General features: G+C 44.7%; 1 protein-coding gene across 4 annotated transcripts in view; it reads left to right on the top strand.

Moving 5' to 3' along the window:
• LOC146519221 (copine-9-like) overlaps window positions 1-20,721 on the top strand; it is a 205,727-nt gene that overhangs the window by 128,536 nt on the left and 56,470 nt on the right. For all 4 annotated transcript variants that reach the window (XR_014874280.1, XR_014874281.1, XR_014874282.1 and 1 more), the window contains 4 exons: window positions 2,317-2,380; window positions 10,336-10,439; window positions 10,997-11,101; window positions 16,135-16,176. Coding sequence is in view for 1 of the 4 variants with exons in the window: in XM_085161093.1 (XP_085017219.1) it covers window positions 2,317-2,380; window positions 10,336-10,439; window positions 10,997-11,101; window positions 16,135-16,176 (315 nt within the window). In the remaining 3 variants the exon portion in view is untranslated. The remainder of the gene's footprint in view (window positions 1-2,316; window positions 2,381-10,335; window positions 10,440-10,996; window positions 11,102-16,134; window positions 16,177-20,721) is intronic.

The following is a 20,721-nucleotide window of genomic DNA, read 5'->3' as shown; positions in this document are numbered from 1 at the left end:
GATGATAAAGGCTTCCCCACTTCTCTATCTGGCTTCAACTTGTCTTGAAAAACTTTTAATTATGCACTTTTCTTTGTCAGGGTGTAATTTGCTTGCACACAGATCTCAGATATTTCAGACTAGGACCAGGAGGATTATGGGCCCAGAACTAGACAGGTGTGATTTCATGATGTCTGCTTTGGATCTATAATTAAGACGGTGTGCATCTATGCACAAAATAAGGTGATCTCAAATTGAGCGGCCTGATGATATTACACTTTCTTGAAGACGTTTCATCCGAGAAGCTTCTTCAGTTCTAAGAGCGATTGGTGGAGAATCCCAGATTTTAAGCCCTATGGGAGCTTCCCTAAGAGGGTCATGGACCCCTATTGATCCTCTGCCTAATAACAGGAGCCAAGGTGTGAAAATGGGTGTTTCGGGTAAACCCACTGTGAGACCTTGTCACAACCTATCATGTGATTCACTGAGGTCAAATGACCCAGGATGTAAGTGGGTATTAAGGCGCAGGGAAGAGTCTCAAAGTGGGATTATAGATGGTTGGTGTCGTAAGCCACCACCTCTGTTAACTGGGTTGATAAGAATGATATGAGAAATCTGAAAGAGATAAGCAACTGCTTCAATATGGTCCATTTAACTGAAAAACCAAGGAAACAAGCAAATACCTGAATAATAATTTTATAATAATAATTAATAATAATTAATAAACCTGAATAATAATTTACTGATGCAGTAAACTGCTCAGCATTTCATGACATAGTCCCAAAACCCAGTACTTAAATCTGTCAAGAGGCTTGAAGGAGCTAGGATGGACTGAAATTATTTCATGTGATGATGTTACAATAAATAGTCAGACACCCTCTATTCCTAAATTAAAGAAGTTATGTTATTCAGAATCAGATGTGGCCGCTATTATAGACAAATAAAAAAAAATCTAAAGTTAAAGATGTGTATGGTTTGAATATTTATTTTAGAAATGCTCACAAAGATTCTTTGATGTTTCCAATAACACATATGATTAATCTGTCACTCAGGTTCCATGTTGTTCCAACAACATGGAACTCCAATTTACAAACTGGGGAATAAATCAGATCTTAAAATGACCTATTAGTATATACTATCCTGAAAACATGGGTGTTAGTTTGAGGCAGACAGATTGTAAGTTTAGTAAATTCATGAAAAAGCAACAACAAAGCATCACTTCCAGCAGTTTACAACAGGGCACGAGCTGAGAAAAGGGCACAGAGGCTTTGCTCTAGCAGGTGATTTCTCTCTGTGAGAAATGACTTCACGTTTCATTTTCTAATCTTAATGAAATTTTAATGCAATTGCAAAGATGGTTTTGTAATTCATCACTGAATGAAAACTGCTCTTTCCTCTGAGACAAATTGGATGACAGGTTGACTTCTGGTTGGAAACAATCATGGTGATGTGCCTCCTGAGCCTCCAGAATTCCTCTTTTATCCTCTCCTATATCTGACAATGATAACTTGTAGGAATCAGCTCCTGGGCCAGTAAAGCTGCTGAGATTAATCACTGTAATGGAAAGTTATTGGCGATAAAGGATTTAGCAAATTGACTCTTACTCTATAATTGTGTGAGTAACTTAATGTTAATATAAATTAAGAGAAAGTCAGAATTATGTAGTCTGCTTCATGAAGCGTTTATAAAGACTGAGATAGGAAATCCTGCTATTTCCAAAGCTTTACATAGAAGCTGTGTAGACATGCAGTGCAATGAAAGAGTATTTTCCCCCTGCCTGATTAATTAATTCGTTTTTGTGCATCTTTATCCTTCAAACTCACGTACTCGACCAGCAGTCTGGTAGCTTGAGGGTCAACATAAAAAAACAAGCAAAAACACACACAAAATAAAGCAAACAACAACAACAACAACAACAAACAAACTGGCAGGTTTAAAGACCTGAAATAATTATGTCCTCTTTGTCTTTATTTTATCTTTTCTCAACCAAAAATTAAAGTTAAGTGATTTTTTCCAGGGAAATATAGTCATCGCCGTAACATTTGTTGAGGTCTATAACATTGTAAATTTAATTTCTGGCCACAGCTTATTTCTCTGTTATTTTCTTATTTTTGATTTATTCTCTTATTATTTTTAAAGGACACTAAAATTTTAGCATAAGCTGAAATTGGGAAGTAGTCAGATTTTCCCAGAGAACTGTAAACTATAGCTTGAATGATTCATACTTAGTTTTAAGTATTATTCTTTTATTGTGAGACATATAATTATACAGCCACAAATCTTTTTTTTTAATACTTGTTGTCCTGTATCTTACACTTTTCTCTCTCCCTTTCTTAGTGGTATTCCTGGGAAGAAGTGTGGAACCATCATCTTCACCGCTGAGGAGCTGAGTAACTGCAGAGTTAGTATCAGCTTAGACGAACCTTGTGATACAAACAGTAAGAGGAGTTAGAAAGTTAAGCATGGCAGCCCGACCTCATGATGGTCACAGTCTGTGTTTCCATTTGTTAACCAAGTAAATTTAAATTACCTGGATATTGAATGACCATTTAAATGACTTCAGGATAATTTTGTAATTTGCATCATACTCTCAGTGTGATGAGAAGAGCTGCTCATGAATTATAAACCTTTTTTTACACTTTGTTTTTTATATCCATGTTGAAGAAGATCAGATTATGTATATATTAGGGGTGCAACGATACACAAAATTCATGGTTCGCTTCGGTTCGATACTTTGGTTTCACGGTTCGATATTTTTTAGATACAAAAAAAAATGTTCATGCTTTTTTAATTTGTCATTTATTAAAATTATAAATATATATTTTAACTCAAACGTACAGTTTTTAAATTTAATGTTGCTGAAACAACAAAGGGATAAAAAAAAATAAATCTATCTGATGGAGAAATCCCTCATCTTTGGAAAAGAGAGTTTATTACAGAGAAATGGCTCTTTCCAAAATAAAAGCTATACTATACGCTTCTTCTGGGCTATATTCTCAGCAGCATATTAAACATATCAGGTCCCCATAAGGAGAATCATGTGCTAACGGCTGTCTAAATGACTCGGGTAAAGTTTGTAGCATGCGTGCTTGTTGTTTTTGTCTGCTTCCACTTGTCACGGCTGGCGGGGTGAGCCGTGTGGTGTGGAGGAAAAGGAGGACCCAAAATGCAGACAGCCGAAATGGTGATATGAGTGAGGGTTTTATTTACAGTTGTACAAATAACAGAACTGAGGGCAGGACAGAACATAAACCTAAACTGGGTGAGCTAAATAACAAACCGGATCATACAAATGGGGTGGGAGGCAGAGAGACACAGACGAGGAACGGACACCATGAAACACAGACGAGCCGACAACGAACACAGACCGACACCCACTATATATACACACACACGGTAATCGGGTAATGGCAGACAGGCGGGGACACAGCTGGAACCAATGGACATAACGAGACACAACCCTACAAAGTAAAACAGGAAACACACAGACTGTTTTACATAACAACACGGGGACATGAACAAAGCACCGAGGACAGACACAGGTAGGGCTGAATATACATTAAACTCCAGAAAACACAAAATGCTGGGTCAAAATGACCCAGGACCATGACAGTACCCCCCCTCCAAGGGCTGGCTCCAGACAGCCCAAAACAAAAACAGACAACCAACCCAGGGCGGGCGGCGGGGGCCCAGGACGGAGGGACTACAACAAAACAAAAACAAGCTCCAGCGAACCAAGGGAATCGCCCAAAACAAAAACACACATGCTGGAGTCCAAGAACAAAACACAGTTCAGGAGGCCGGCCCGGAGGCTGACAACTCAGAAGTCCAGGACAATGCATCTTCTGAGGCCGGCTACGTTGGCGACACAGATTCAAAAGCCGACCGCGCGGAAGGCAGCGGTGGCGAAGCGGAAACAGTTCAGGGGGCCGACCGTGCACACGGCAGCGGCGGCGACGGGGAAACAATTCAGGGGGCCGACCGTGCACACGGCAGCGGCGGCGACGGGGAAACAAGTCAGGGGGCCGACCGTGCACACGGCAGCGGCGGCGACGGGGAAACAAGTCAGGCGGCCGACCGTGCGGACAGCAACGGCGGCGACGACACAAGTCCGGAGGCCGGCCGCGCGGAAGGTAGCGGCGGCGTTTGGGAGGACGTCCATATCGACGTTGACGCCCAACAAGCGGCCTGGCAGATGACCACCGATGTCGAGGCGGCAGTTTGGGACCTGAAGGTGGCGTGGCCCCTGCAGCACCAGACGAGGCGGAAGCTGAGACTGGACCAGACGAGGCGGAAGCTGAGGCTGGACCAGACGAGGCGGAAGCTGAGGCTGGACCAGACGAGGCGGAAGCTGAGGCTGGACCAGACGAGGCGGAAGCTGAGGCTGGACCAGACGAGGCGGAAGCTGAGGCTGGACCAGACGAGGCGGAAGCTGAGGCAGAGGCTGGACCAGACGAGGCGGAAGCTGAGGCAGAGGCTGGACCAGACGAGGCGGAAGCTGAGGCAGAGGCTGGACCAGACGAGGCGGAAGCTGATGCAGAGGCTGGACCAGACGAGGCGGAAGCTGATGCAGAGGCTGGACCAGGCGAAGCTGATGCAGAGGCTGGACCAGGCGACGATGAAGCCGGAGCTGGACCAGGCGACGATGAAGCCGGAGCTGGACCAGGCGACGGCGTGGGTGAAGCCGGAGCTGGACCAGGCGACGGCGTGGGTGAAGCCGGAGCTGGACCAGGCGACGGCGTGGGTGAAGCTGAGGCTGCAGCTGGCGAGGATGAAGACACGGAGGCTGCAGCTGGCGAGGATGAAGCCGCTGCTGCTGCCGGCGGTGTGGATGAAGCTGCAGCCGGCGAGGATGATGAGGCTGCAGCTGGCGGCTGGACGGGCTCCTCGGGCCCTCCAGCTGACGAGGCTGCAGCTGGCGGCTGGACGGGCTCCTCGGGCCCTCCAGCTGACGAGGCAGGAAGCTGGCTGGGTTCTCCTGAACCTCCAGCTGACGAGTCTTGGGGCTGGACGGGCTCCCCGGGCCCTCCAGCGGATGAGTCCTGGGGCTGGACGGGCCCCTCGGGCCCTCCAGCGGACGAGTCTTGGGGCTGGACGGGCCCCTCGGGCCCTCCAGCGGACGAGACAGGGGGCTGGACGGGCTCCTCGGGCCCTCCAGCGGACGGGTCTTGGGGCTGGACGGGCTCCTCGGGCCCTCCAGCGGACGGGTCTTGGGGCTGGACGGGCTCCTCGGGCCCTCCAGCGGACGGGTCTTGGGGCTGGACGGGCTCCTCGGGCCCTCCAGCAGACGGGTCTTGGGGCTGGACGGGCTCCTCGGGCCCTCCAGCGGACGGGTCTTGGGGCTGGACGGGCTCCTCGGGCCCTCCAGCGGACGGGACAGGAGGCTGGACGGGCTCCTCGGGCCCTCCAGCGAGAACAGTCTCAGGACCAGCGGGCACAGGGGCCCCTGGCGGGCGCAAAACAGAACCAGCAGGCGCGGAGACCTCTGGCAGGCGCAGAACAGAACCAGCAGGCGCGGAGACCTCTGGCGGGCGCAGATCAGAACCAGCAGGCGCACGGGCCTCTGGCAGGAACAGATCAGAACCAGCAGGCGCACGGGCCTCTGGCAAACACAAAGCTGACTGCAGCTGCACCGAGCATTGACTCAGCTCAGGCAGCGACAGCCGGGTGCAGTCCTCAGCTGGCTTCTTTACCTCCAGGGGTCCAGAGTCTGCTGGGGGCTGAAACCCAGCCTCTGGGGAGGCCCTGGAGTGCATCTCAGTCTCACAACTGGCCAGCTCTTGAGGAACGTTTGCAGGATTGTTTGGTTTGTCTCTCTGCCTGGAACAGATGGGTGAACAATAGTTTCTTTCGGATTGAATTGGCCTAGCTGGTTGTACAGGAGGAGTTGGTGAAGATGATGGCTGAACAGGTGGCTGAGCTGAGGGCGACTGAAGTAAAGGTTGAGACAATAATGGCGGGGAAGTTGGAGACTGAACGGAGGATAAGACTAATGATTCTTCTGCCAACTGGGCTACTGACTGGGCTATGGATTGTAACATGGTTTGTGATAGGTCTGGCTGTGACTGTAAGTGAGCTATGGATTGTGAGGCTGAATGTGGTGGGGGTGGCGACTGAGCGGCTAACTGAGCTAGTGGCTGCTGGGCAGCTAACCGCGCTACCGGCTGGGCAGCTGGCTCAAAAAACACAGCCCCGGTATAAACAGTCACAGGTTCAGGCGAAACAGAAAGAGTGCCTTTTCCACTCACCACAGCCGGCAACTCAGAACTCTCGGGGCCCGGCTGTGGCGATGGGCGTCGGCGGCGTGAACGTCGCTTCCTTCTCGGGGATAGCTCCGACCGGCCGGGTAATTCCACATCCGGCGGGCCGGGCCGCAGATTCCCCGGCGGGCAGTGCAACACATTCACCGCCGGGCTGGGTCGGGAAGCGGTAGCAGCTGGAGGGTGAAGGTGAAGTTCGTGAAGTATGAAATTCTGTGCGAGCGGGTGAAGAGAGTCCAGTAGCCAGGAGTAAGTAGAGATTAATTGTTGTAGCCTGGCTTCTACAGCGCGGTGAAATTCCTCCCCCTCATGTTCCAGCCACAGGTTAACTAACCTTGAAACGGTGTCAATCACTCCCTCCCGAAACTCCTGGGAAGGTGCGGATGCTGCTGGGTCCATGTCGGGTCGGCTCGTACTGTCACAGCTGGCGGGGTGAGCCGTGTGGTGTGGAGGAAAAGGAGGACCCAAAATGCAGACAGCCGAAATGGTGATATGAGTGAGGGTTTTATTTACAGTTGTACAAATAACAGAACTGAGGGCAGGACAGAACATAAACCTAAACTGGGTGAGCTAAATAACAAACCGGATCATACAAATGGGGTGGGAGGCAGAGAGACACAGACGAGGAACGGACACCATGAAACACAGACGAGCCGACAACGAACACAGACCGACACCCACTATATATACACACACACGGTAATCGGGTAATGGCAGACAGGCGGGGACACAGCTGGAACCAATGGACATAACGAGACACAACCCTACAAAGTAAAACAGGAAACACACAGACTGTTTTACATAACAACACGGGGACATGAACAAAGCACCGAGGACAGACACAGGTAGGGCTGAATATACATTAAACTCCAGAAAACACAAAACGCTGGGTCAAAATGACCCAGGACCATGACACCACTTGTCTTTGCACTAGGATGATGTTGGAGTAAATGTGCAGTCATATTCGTTGTGTTCCCACTAGTGCTGTCAGCGTTAATCTGAAATGACGTTAACGCCACAACACGGCAAATCTCCGTTAACGAGCTACCGCGGATCGCCCCGTGCGTGGGGCTGGACAGCGTCAACATGTTAATGAGCTAACTGCGCTAATGCACTAGTTCCCACCAATGTAATTGAGCATTGCGTGGCACATCCAACATACTGTTTTACTTTAGTCCATGACGCGCTTACCTTCAGGGTCATACGTCACATGAAGACCAAAATAGTTCCAAAGGCCAGATCTGAATGAGGGTGGGGGAGGTTCAATTTGCCATGTTGCAACGAGCTTAACTTCTGTCTTGCTAGCTTGCGCTGCGCTCAGTGAATCTGCGCTCGACAGTGCAGCCTAGGCAGAGTAGTCGAGCGCAGATCGACTGAGTTGTCAACACAGACAGCATCGTCAGATGAAAAGTTGATGAAATAAATTAAAAATTTTGTATTGTTCGATACATATGCGTACCGAACCGAAAGCACTGTATCGAACGGTTCAATATCGATACGAGTATTGTTGCACCCCTAGTATATATGTAATCAGGTTTGACCTTCTTTGCTACAGTATCAGACTCGTGGTGGTGGTGACAGCTCAAGACTTGAGAACTCTGAGAGCCCTGTTGGATTTATTGTTCAAATGTTTGTCTCTGAGCAACAATGTATCTTCTATACATTTCAATTAACGGTCAACCCAGTACTGCAATACCTTTTGCACCAGAACCTCATTCTTTCTTTCTTAAAGAAACAAAACAAATTGGTAGAAATATTCCAGCTATTCACAGAAGTAGGCCCATTCCCAGAACCCAAAGACCAATGGGATTTACAATCTCTGGATCATCTTTGCTGAAGATGAAGCAGAGACACAAAACAGCATATGGATGACCATCTTTCTGAGGATCCCAAAAGGTTGATTCTGTTCATCTGGACGTAGTGTTTTCAGTGGAAGAAACATTTTGTCACTCATCCAGGTGACTTCTTAAGTCTCAGCTGACTGCAGGTCTCCCCAACCTTATAAACAGTACATTTGCAGAATGACTGAAACTAGCACCACTGAATGAACAATGGGCTGAGAGGTCAGTTCCTTGATCATTAATTCTCATGACTATTGATTAACTACCACTGATCAAAGCCCACTGATCGAAGCTCATTGATCAAAGATCACTGATCAATGGAAAGAAAGCTCCACCCGATCCAGGATTGAAGGACAACTGTTGGGTGAAAACCCTTATGTGTCAGGAGTATCGGAACAGTTGAGAAGCATTTTTTCTAAACACCGCGTGGCTTTTAAACCACCCGACACAAATAGAGTAATATAGTGTACGCTGATGATTTATACACCAGGGAAACCAAACAACCTCTAGCAAAGCTGATGGTACGATGAAGAATTCGTCAGGCGAGGAGTCCGCAGTCTATTTACACCTACAGGCCAGTGGACACTCTTTCAATCATGAGGATGTACACATCGAGCGGGGAGTCAAGGAGGTCATTTACGTGAAAAGGGAAAGACCATCTCTGAATCGAGGAGGGGGCCTAAGGGTACATCTTTCACCATCTTACAATGCTGTGATTGCAGCCATTCCCCAACTCTCTGTGAAGACCATTGATCATGATTACTACTATGTCCAGCCTGGGAGCTTGAGGGTCATGCCCAGTATCTTTGCTGTTCCTAAGAATGTGCTCTTCTAGACAGAGATCTCGGATGTTGTTCTTGAGATATGCTGGAGCCACTTGCCCAGTTCTTGACTGGTGTGATAGACCCCAGCCTGGATCTTGTGCTCAGAGCTTGTTCCTGTGCTGTCTTCAGTCCAGTCTTGTCCAGCCACTGGTAGGATTCCTGGATGCCAGCCACTTCCTCTATCTGCCGGTGCTTCCATGATGGTTCCTCCTCTTTCTTGGGTTTCTGCTTCCTGAGGTATTCACTCAACATACGGTCGATTGGGGCCATCTTCCTAATATATTCCTTCCGCTTAGTGTAAAGCCTCAGGGTGCTGGACTTGGGGTGAAACCCTCCATGCATGGTCAAGAGCTTCCTTGTCTTGATGTCAGTGGCTTCTATCTCCTCCTTTGGTCAGCTTATTATCCCAGCAGAGGGCCTGACCACAGGCAGTGAGTAGGTGTTGATAGCCCGGATCTTATTTTTACCGTTACCCTCTGCAGATACTTGGTGGTTGCAATTTTTCCTAGTGGCTTCTTCGTGGTTCCTGTTTGCCTGTGGGATCCCCAGGTACTTGTAGCTTTCCTCAATGTTATATATAGTTTCATGACTTTTTAAGCAGTTCCTCCCCGAACAAGATCTTCCATGCTACTCAAGCACACAGTTTTCACACAGAAGTGTCATCAAGGTTTGAAGCTCATTCAGACGTCTTTTGAGGTGGACATACTCATAATTCCATTCCCAATAAGTGGTGCTTTAACTGTTTCTGACTATTAGCATATCAGTGTGTTCAGAATATTTTCTTTTTAAATGTAAAGTCTGGGGCAAATGAAAATGTGTATTTATATACAGTTATAGCAATTTCAAACTTAATGAAAATGTTACACACCACCACAGTCATGCCATTTAATGAAAACCTGCACTATTATAATAATATAATACTAATTCCTGAAGGCTTTGCGGACTAAACCGACCCCCTCACCCCCTCAGAGGGTTGGGAAGTGCATCTGTAACCGGAAGGTCACTGGTTCGATCCCTACCGCCTACTGGTCTTGGCCAGAGAGGCCGATGGCGCGATATGGCAGCCTCGCCTCTGTCAGTCTGCCCCAGGGCAGCTGTAGCTACAACTGTAGCTGCCTCCACCGGTGTGTGAATGTGAGAGTGAGTGAATAGTGGAATTGTAAAGTGCTTTGAAAAGCGCTATATAAATGCAGTCCATTATTATTAAATGTTAAATGGCTCTGTGTTATATCCTGTTGCCACTAGGTAAAGTTCTTGTTGGGTTTGAGTCATGTGCTCAGACTTTTTGTCTACGGATATTACAGTTTGCTAGACAACAGCCTCTTTTAAGTACTTATTGTCAAATTATGTTCAAAAATTCATAAGTTCATTCTTAAAAAATAAACTTGAAGATAGACAGGATTCTGAAAGAAACTGTTCTTGTTCTCCTAGGACATAGCCACTATGCAGTTTTGTGCAAACAAGCTGGATAAAAAGGATTTCTTTGGCAAGTCTGATCCTTTCCTTGTCTTCTACCGGAGCAACGAGGATGGCACGTGAGTGTTTTTGTTTGGAATGTGTGAATTGTTAGAGAAACTGTATATCCTCTGATATGCAGTCAATCTGTTAGCTATAGTTATCTAAAGAAAAGCACTGCTCCTCTGTTCCAGTTCTGGCCTTATTACTGCCGGTGAGTGAAAAAAAACATGCTAACACATTTGTCTTTTGGATCCAGTCCCATGAGGAGAGTGAAAGGTACTAACCCTTCAGAAGGAAGAAGTAGTTATAGATTTTCTCTACAGTGAAGTAGAATGTTTTAATTTGTACTTCGTTTAAGTTTTAAGCATTTCAAAAATATAGTTCAGGATAAAAACTTTCTGTTTACTCTGGACTGTTTCTGGTGTCTAATGTTACATTTCATTTAGATGATGAGTAGCATGAAGCCTTACCAAATGTCATTATTTAACCAGGGACATGTGATATCCACGGATACATTTTGTTCACTATTTCCTGTCAATCCTAGAGCCCACCAACATGTGTTTCATGATAAAAAAAAACAAACTCCCCCCTTCTGACATTTCATCTATGTTGAGATGTCTCCTTTTGTTTGCAGGTTTACGATCTGCCACAAGACTGAGGTGATCAAAAACAACCTAAACCCTGTGTGGCAGTCATTTACTATTCCTGTTCGAGCACTTTGTAATGGAGACTATGACAGGTGAGAGAACAGTACACTGATTACTTTCTTATGTTAAATCTTTTCTGTTTAATAGCAATCTTTACTTCTTCGTACGACATTATGCTATCAAATATAAAGGTTTATACTGAGCTAACACAGGGTCAGCTACTGCAAAAAAAAAATAAAAATAAAGACAAAAACCCGACAGCTGCTACTTCAAATTTAATTTGCTACTAATTTGTAGTCGGACAAAACAGCTCTCACCTCTTTGATATATGTCTTTACCAGTGTTGGTCAAGTTACTTGAAAATAATAATTAGTTACTAATTACTGATTACTGCTCTAAAAAGTAATCCCATTACTTTACTGATGACTTATTTTCAAAAGTAATTAGTTACTTTATTACTTTTTAAAAACATGAATACAACCTGAATACATAATAAAGCAACAGATCTTTCAGCCCAATTCTATTTTTCTGCGTAATCCATCATATAAAACTGAATCAAATGAAAAAGTCAGTTTTTAAAAATTGTTTTATTAGTTTTAATCTTTTAACTTCATGCACATTGCATCAAGCAAAATTTTTTCAAATAGATGCAAGTAAAACACAGCAAAAAATAAATAAAATCAAAGATTCAGCAGCACTGAGTCCTGTCGCTCTTAAATCTGTTGTCACCTGTTTAGCAGGAGTGGGGCGGGTGGAGGTTTGCCCGGTGCCACAGCGGTCATGTCAGTGGGAGGATCCGGGGGTTTCTCTGTGAATGTCACATCACATTCCCGTGGCAGCTCGCTCAGATTTGAAGTTAAATTTTTCGCTGTAGAAAGAAGTTTTCTTCCCACACAGAGTGAACAGCAGACACTAATGTGGAATCAAACTCAAAGTAATGTGAGTACTTCCACGCTTTAAACGCTGCATGGTCGTACTCTCTCCTGCACTCCATATTATCCATTGTTGATCTGCACATGTCTGTTGCTGTGCAGGCTAATTTGTCACAGACTTTTGCCACCTACACTATGTCTAGGTCACAGTCTGCTAGTCAGAATTTGGTTATATCATGGAAATTTGATGCAGCTACAGAGTGTCAATGCTAGTTTTGCTTTCCCTGTGTCTTTGTCAAGTCTTTCCAGCTGTGTTTCCCGTGTGTTTCCATTCTCCCTAATCACCCTCGTGTGTGTATATATTTTGTCTGTTTTCTCTTTGTCTCTTATCAGGACGTCTGCTTCTCTTGTCCATGTTTCAGGGTTCCCTGTCCAAGTCTTGCTAGTATTTTCATTCAGCTTTTAATAAACGGCTCATGTTTTGTTAAAACCCACTACTGCCTGTACATGTATGCATTTGGGTCCTTATCCTCTTTCCTCACTGTCTGCTGCCGTAGTCTCATGACGTACTGTGCTTTATTGGACAACCAGCGTCCCTAACCTTAAACCCACAGAGGTATTGTGAGGAGGAAGATAAGAAAAAACCCAACCTAGAAATATAGATGAGCTGAAGGAGGGTGAAGGAGCCCCAACCAAGTACTCATTACATTTTCGACTGTACTAGTAGTTTGAAGTTTCTTATTTCTTTACTTTTTTCTAATTACATAAGCCACCGCTGACCACTGGAAAAACATCACCACAAAAATATACTTGTCACCCACATGTAAGTTTTTGACATTCTTATCTGGAAAAATATTTATAGTAGAAATTTCATGTGTTAACATGTCACACTAATGCAGCTATATTTTTTTAATACAACATTTACAGTATGAGAACTTACATTCACTCTGATGTTAGAGGCACGCAGTGAATATGAATCACTCATATATCCCAAATTAGTCAATTTTTTGTTATAGTTTCTATATCAGCTTCTTATTCATCTATTTGTAGCATATTTTTCTTTATGGGACAAACAGTAATCTTTCAGAAAGTTCATCTAGGATTTTACATAGAATTGTGCAAAAGACCACATTAGTTGTTTGTGTTGTTTTTCACTTATTTTATAGTCTAAAAAAGAATGAATGGAAATACTGACACTTAAAAGATACTGTACAACTTAACGTTTCTACACACTTTGTTGGATTTGTAATGCCTGAAGTAAAGTACAATGAAATAAAATACAAGGTATAATTGAGAAGTTCCATGACTTCATCCATGAAAAGCATAGAACGTCTGAAGGTTCACTTGTACTCATCAGGACTGCAGAAACATCTTCTTTCTTAAACTGGGTCTGCCTTCAAATTGAAGATTTGAGGTTTGTCTTTCCATATTCATACTGAATCCTGTATAAAGCTGAACTCTGTGGTGGTCAGAATAATGCCAGCAGTCGGCCGTGAACTCAGTGTCAGGCCAGTGCTGGTGTTATTGAGACTAATGCAGAAGTAATAAGCAGCAAACACACACGCACAGTATGTACATCTAAGCCTAAATCAACCGACAAATAAGGGATTACTAAGGATTTTCCCTTAGACAGTAGTTGTCTTTCTTCGCACCTGAAGTGAATGTCCAGTTGGGATAACCACATTTACTCAGGGCCTTCTTGATAGGATATTCTTCTGCTTCCATGGCTGCTGTATCTGTGGGGATGCCTCTGATCATCCACTGGAGCACAAAGTGTCTGTTATCAGGAGGCTACAACACAGAGCGAACACCAGCACAAGTAGCACGTAATCACCAGACTCTTAATAGAGCAGATTCAGTGCTGTGGTGAGTTTTAAAACAAGATTGGAACACTTCCAGAATTTCATATTCATACAGGAAGGACTTAAATTGAGTGTAGAAAAGGGTTGCACAATAGCATCTTTAAAAAATTTGGCACCACACTAGAGGTCAGACTACTGTTAATAATGGCTAGGATGAATGTGTGTGTGTGTGTGTGTGGGGGGGGGGGGGGGGGGGGGTATGTGTGTGATGCTAAATTTTGAGTCCTCTATTAGAGGCCTGGATTTTTGAGGGTTCTTCGCAGTATCATAGGTGAACCTAGGACTGTGTTCTTCTGCACAGAGACTTCTTATACACTCGGATTCTGCTGGAGCTGCTCTTCCAGTATCAGGGTTACAACTCCTTATGTTCCAGTTACCACCGGGACTGCTTTGGACTTTACTTTCCACATCTGCTCCAGTTGTTCCTTCTCTATTTTCTTGTCCTCCTTCCTGATGTTGCTGTCTGTTGGGTTTGCCATATCTATCACAATTTTTTGTCTTCTGCTCCTTGTCACCCACTGCTACAGGGGTGTCGAACTCCAGGCCTCAAGGGCCGGTGTCCTGCAGGTTTTAGATGTGTCCTTGATCCAGCACAGCTGATTTAAATCGCTAAATTACCTCCTCAACATGCCTTGAAGTTCTCCAGAGGCCTGGTAACGAACTAATTAACTGATTCAGGTGTGTTGACCCAGGGTGATATCTAAAGCCTGCAGGACACCGGCCCTTGAGGCGTTGAGTTCGACACCCCTGCACTATTGTCTGGTTAGTTTCCAGCAGCTGCTTGTCTGTCTGGAACTTTTGGTGCCATAGGACCTTATTGTTCTCAACCTCCTTTGGTGGTGTCTTGTATTGGGTATTTGGGACTTCTAGTCCATATATACTATCCCAGCCACTTGGTTATGCCTCTCAGTGTATACTGTTCTTTGCATCTTACGTTCTGCTACTATATGGTGGAGACTATATGGTCTCTAGGGCACCTTTGGACGCACTTGTTGGCTTTGGTATATTCCTGCCTCTATGGCTGGTGCTTAGGGCCTGTTATTGGGCTGCCATGATCAGACATAACAATGAGGTGGAGTTGTTGATACAAGTAACACAAAAGTACAAAGCTGCAAAAGCGAATGAGAATTAAAGAATTTAAAGAAAAGCTATCTGGAGCATGTACAAACTGATATTCATCTTTTTTAGGGCAGTCAAAATTGAGAGCAATCAAAACAACCGCTGTATAATGCACTCCGCTATCTTTGTTTATTTGGTCACATGACTGCATCACATGACTAAAATACGTCATTGTTTTAGAAAGTCTGCGTTTTCGTGTGTCCACACTGCAACGGGACAGCTGCGTTTTGAAATGTATGTGTTTTCAAAACGCTGCCTTTTTCCTTGAGGAAAGTGTGGACGGAGGCCAAAACGGAGAGAAAACGATGCGCTTTCAAACGAAAATGCATTAGTGTGAACGTAGCCTAAATAAACTCCTATCAGCAAGGATATCATCTGATTGTTGGGGCTTTGTCTCAAATCTACTATTTGAGACTATTGTTGAGATTTGGTGCTGTTTGTTTAGACACTAAAGCTGGTGGGCCTAAACGTCACATCAGGAGGTTCTTTAAATACGAGGAGTATGTGTATCAGAAAACCAGGGCACAGAGACTGAGTAGGTCTAATCAAAGAAAGTTTATTCCCTAAGGAAGAAAGCAGGCGTAAATACTTTTTACACTAAAAATCCCACAATAAAATTGTCCAAAAGACGCAATACAAATATCAAAGTAAAAAACTCAAAAATAAACACTAAAATCACAATAAAACCGACTATAAAACAAATACAAATTTCTGCTGTGTAACATATAAATTTATTGAATTTAATTACATTTAATGACTTCTTACACAGTAGCTGTTTAAGTCACAGAAAACTGGACCTGCATCTCACACAGGCAATCAACCTGTACAGGAAAAGGGTAACAAGAGTCACTCCACCTCATACTTGTGCCACTCTGAAGCACAGCGCACACAGTCACGTGGATGATTGCACGACTGAAAGAGTCATAGCACCGACTTTAAGGATGTTTTTTAAAGTTGTCTTATTTCAAATATATAATCCATTATACATATTATTTTTTCCATTATTTTCATTATTAAATGAATTTTTATATATTATATAATTATATAATTTTTGACATTGGTAAACTGTATAACTTTAGGGTCACCGTTATTTTAATTGATTTCATAATGTGAAACATCCTTTGAAGAAAAGTTAACTTACTCAACTTTCTGATGGTCTCTCTCTATTGTCTTCCTGCCATTTCACTTCCTCACCCTCACACTCCCGCTTATCTTCTGTAAATCTCACCTATGTCTATCTCACCTTGGCTTCCTTGTCTCACCTCCCTCCAGGACAGTCAAGGTGGACGTTTACGACTGGGACAGGGATGGGAGGTAAGTGTTCTCACTCGGTGTGACTCTCCTTTTCCTTGCTTTAATTTTCAGCTCCACACGTAGTCTCTGAAATGTCACACATTATTCTTTCTGACCCAAGGCATTTTATTAGAACAAGTGAAGAGCTCCACCTGCTTGGCACACACTGGGCAATGAATGAAATCTTGTGAGTGAAAGGTTGCAGCTAAGTGGGTAGGAGGTCAGGTTATTCATGGCTCCTACGTCTCATCACAGATGCTGGCTACTGTAGGAGCCCTCATACATGTGGGGCTTAATTTGCAGATATCTTGTGGGGGTTTTCAGGCTGTCTGACCTCATGTTGCTGTTCCACAAATTTTATTCTGAAAATAAATTTTCAGTCTGTTCTCTATGTTCTATCTTCTGTCTCTCTTCTTACTTTTTGTGAGAAAAAAGTAAACCTGGAGGAAATGTTTGTTTTGCAGAATTCATCAGGCTGTAATATATATGTTTTGTCAAAACAGAAACATAACAATGACAAATATATACGCATAATACATTTTTGGATAAAATATCTCTTAAATATCTCTATCGACCAATGACGTGTCATTGTGACAGGGACAAAGAAAGGGAGTGCTTTGAGGCTAGACACTTTTTCAAAATTAAAACAGACACTGACTAACGAGCCACACATCACAAAAGTTAGAGCCATTAGAGGATCTGAGTGCTCTGTTGGGGCTATACACGTCGAGAAAGTCTGTTAGGTAACTGGGCGCCATTTTTAAAAGTATACAAAAGGATTTTAAAAACGATACGGTATTTAACAGGGAGCCAGTGTAGATTGGCTAGAACAGGGGTGATGTGATCATGCCTTCTGGTGCCAGTTAAGAGGCGTGTTGTGGCATTTTGAACTAATTGCAAACGCTGGAGGAGAGAGAATTGGAGGCCCATTCACAGAGAATTGCAATAGTCTAGTCTCGAAGTAATAAAGGCATGGATAAGCTGTCCAAGGTCTTTATGTGGAATATGGGGCCTTGCCTTGGAGATTTAGTGTAGCTGGTAAAAACTCGTTTTCACAACTGAGGACACTTGTTTGTCTAATTTGAATCTTTGTGATCTAAAGCACAGGACAGCAAGGTTTAAAAGGTAAATATAGCCTAGTTAAATTAAATATCTACAGTTAATTTAATTCGGAGCAGCTCAGTGGTGCGGTAGTTAGGGTTGTTGCCTCACAGCAAGGTCCTGAGTTTGACTCCGTCATCTTGCCAGGTCTTTCTCTGTGGAATTTGCATGTTCTGCCTGTGTTTGTGGGAGTTCTCTCCACTTCCTCCCACAGTCCAAAGACATGCAGTTAGTGGGGTTAGATTGACTGGTGATTCTAAATTGCCCATAGGTATGAATGAGTTAGCCCTATGTGTTAGCTCTGTGTCAGATTAGTGACCTGTCCAGGGTGTACCCCGCCTCTCGCCTTTTGGTATCTGGGATAGTTTAATGTGTGAGAAATACCACACCATAGAAGCTGAAAAGGATGCACTTCTCTTTAAATTAGTGCAACTTAATTGCAACTATTTTGTATAAGTTTGTAATACAAGACAACAAAAGGAAGATCCATGCAATCCTTCACATTGGCTAAAGGGAACCCCGGCTATTAAGACATGTTTGCGCTAAAATATGTACTGTGCTTTCAATAACATATATGTGGTACTAAAATACGCCAAATGTTTTCCTTTTAAGCACCATCCATCCATTCGCTTCCGCTTGTCCTTTTTCAGGGTTGCGGGGGGCGCTGGAGCCTATTCCAGCTGTCATGGGGCGAGAGGCGGGGTACACCCTGGACAGGTCGCCAGTCTGTTGCAGGGCCAACACACAGGGACAGACAACCATTCGTGTTCACATTCACTCCTGCATTCACACCTATGGGCAATTTGGATTATCCAATTTACCTATCCCCACAAACTGAGTTTGACACCCCTGTTCTAGAGCATCGTCTACTAGGACGCTATATGAGCACAAGTGGCATGTGTTTGAAAGCTGGTGCGTAGAATCACAGGCTATCCCTTTTCAGTGCTCTGTGGCTGTGATTCTGTCATTTCTTCAGGCCCTGATTGATAAGGGTAAAGCCTTCTCCACCATCAAGTTGTATTTGGCAGCAATTTCAGCCTGCCATATTGGTTTTGAGGGGAAGACTGTTGGCCAGCATCCCTTAATATGCCGTTTCATGAAGGGTGCACGGCGAAAATTGCCTACATCTAGGCCACTGGCTCCATCGTGGGACCTTCCCACAGTATTAGCTGCGCTCTCCTGTTGCCCATTTGAACCCCTGGAACAGGTTGAGTTAAAATTTCTGTCCTTGAAGACGGCTCTATTAATTGCTTTAGCTTCAGCTAAGCATGTAGGAGAGATCCATGCTCTCTCAGTGCATCAGTCATGCATTCAGTTGTCCTCGGATAATACGAGGGTCAGTATGCAGCTAAACCTCGCCTTTATCCCAAAGGTTGTCGGCACATGTTCCCCTACAGACATGCCGGCCTTTTACCCTCCGCCTTTCTCCTCAGAGGAGCAACAGCGGCTGCATACCTTGTGTCCAGTCCGTGCTCTGCGCATTTATATGGACAGAACCCAGAGTGTCGGACAAAGTGAAAAGCTTTTCGTGTCCTGGGCTAAACCACATAAGGAAAAGCCTCTGTCTAAACAGCGCCTCTTCCATTGGATAGTAGGCGCAATTGCCCAGGCCTATACTAGCAGGGGTCTTCAGCCTCCTGCTGGCTTGCGTGCACATTCAACTAGAGGTATGACAACCTCATGGGCTCTCTTTAGGGGAGTTTCTATTCAGGAGGTGTGTGCAGCTGCATGCTGGGCCTCACCTCACACATTTGCTAGGTTTTACAGGTTAGATGTGACAGCACCTAACCAAGCGCATTCAGTCCTCAGTGCAGGTTCTTCCCCTGTGAAGTGCTGTTGGGGACAGTTGTCTTATTAACAGGCATGTCTGGCAATCCAGGAGTCAGTATTCCTCCCATAGTGAGACAAGAAACGAATGCTATGAAAGAGAACTTAAGGTTATGTATATAACTCTCTGAGTAGCATGAGTGAGTGCCTCCCCAGACCGCCCTCCTTGCTATGGAAGCGAGGAAGAGGAAGAGGTGGGCTTGTTTTGAATGACATCTGACGCTATGTCAGCCTATTATATAGGGAGGCACTAGCTCCTCCTGACATGGGTGTCACTTAGCCAGCTTGTAAGGGTGTAATGGTATTTGAGCTTCTGATGAGGTCACGCAGGAGGCGTTCCCATAGTGAGACACTCACTCATGCTACTCAGAGAACCGGCATTTGCGATGTCCAAGGTCTCTTCTCTGTGGAGTGGGCGCCAGCAGCACCAGTTGGCAGCCATTTTTGAGTTTACAACAGATATTCAGCACATGGCTGGTAAGTCCAACTGTGTGGCTGACTGTCTGTCCCGCGTGCTGGTTTCTCCCGTTTATGTTGGCATAGACTTTGACGTTATGGCCACTGACCAGTGTGCTGACCCGGACGTCCTTGACCTCCGGTCTGCGCAAACTGACCTTGTACTGGGGGACAGACCTGTGTGGAGGCTGTTTCCATTGACAGACTTAAACCGGCACATGTTCTTCTGGATGATCCAGTGGTGCAGGCCCAGGCCCCCCGCCATGGCCGTCCGCCTTCCACTCGACTGCACAACTCTGCCTCTTCCTCTGGGAGCTGACTGCTCCTGACTTCCTGACTGCCCATGCCAGCCTGGTCCTCATGCTCGTTTCCCCTCAGCCAGTTTTCCACCTCTCCGGTTCAGCCGTTCTGGACGTTTGATTAAAGCAAGGGCTTTGGACTAGGGGATGACCCTACTGGGTGTTCGGGGGGGCATGTATGGTGGACCACTGGAGGGCTGCACTTCCCAGTTCTCAGGAAGTGTTGTTGCTGTGTTTTGGAGGGAAAAGTGTTCAGTTGTGTGGTGATGAGTAATAAACGAGGAGTGTTAATCAAGAGCTCTCATGTCGTCTGTGTTTACCGCTACAATATTATATTTAGATGTATTTAGATGGAAGCTAGCGAGCTAATTCATGGATGCCTGGATGTTAAACTTAATTGTTACACCTGGCAGAGCAGCAACACTGATCATTTTATTACAGATGAACAAATTTAGACAGTTTTTCAACTCTCAGTAATGCTGCAGTGATCATTTGACTTTTGCAGCGGAGTTTGCTAAGAATGCTAATAACGTCAGACTCAAAGACTGGATAGTGCTGGTCTACCAAGTCGTAACCAGGTCACTAGTAGACAACTTAATTGACACCATTGCTACACTATGAAAAACAAAACAGGTTAGCTGAACGAAAACACTTATACTGCTAACAACCAATACACGTCATCGTCCCAGAATCCATTGTGTGTGAAAAAACATGGCCGCTCCCATGGCTCCAAAATAGTTTTAAACAACAAAGATTTAATGAATAACAACAAAAAAATTGTAGTTATTCTTAAGTATGTTTTTATGTGGTGGAGATAATTTGTAACATATTTAGAGTAACTTGTCATAATAGTCGGGGTTCCCTTTAAGTGGACCCTTTCTAT

Source organism: Neolamprologus multifasciatus, chromosome 5 (genome assembly GCF_963576455.1).
Source record: "Neolamprologus multifasciatus chromosome 5, fNeoMul1.2, whole genome shotgun sequence".
Lineage (NCBI taxonomy): Eukaryota > Metazoa > Chordata > Actinopteri > Cichliformes > Cichlidae > Neolamprologus > Neolamprologus multifasciatus.
This window is presented reverse-complemented; position numbering and strand designations above follow the sequence as displayed.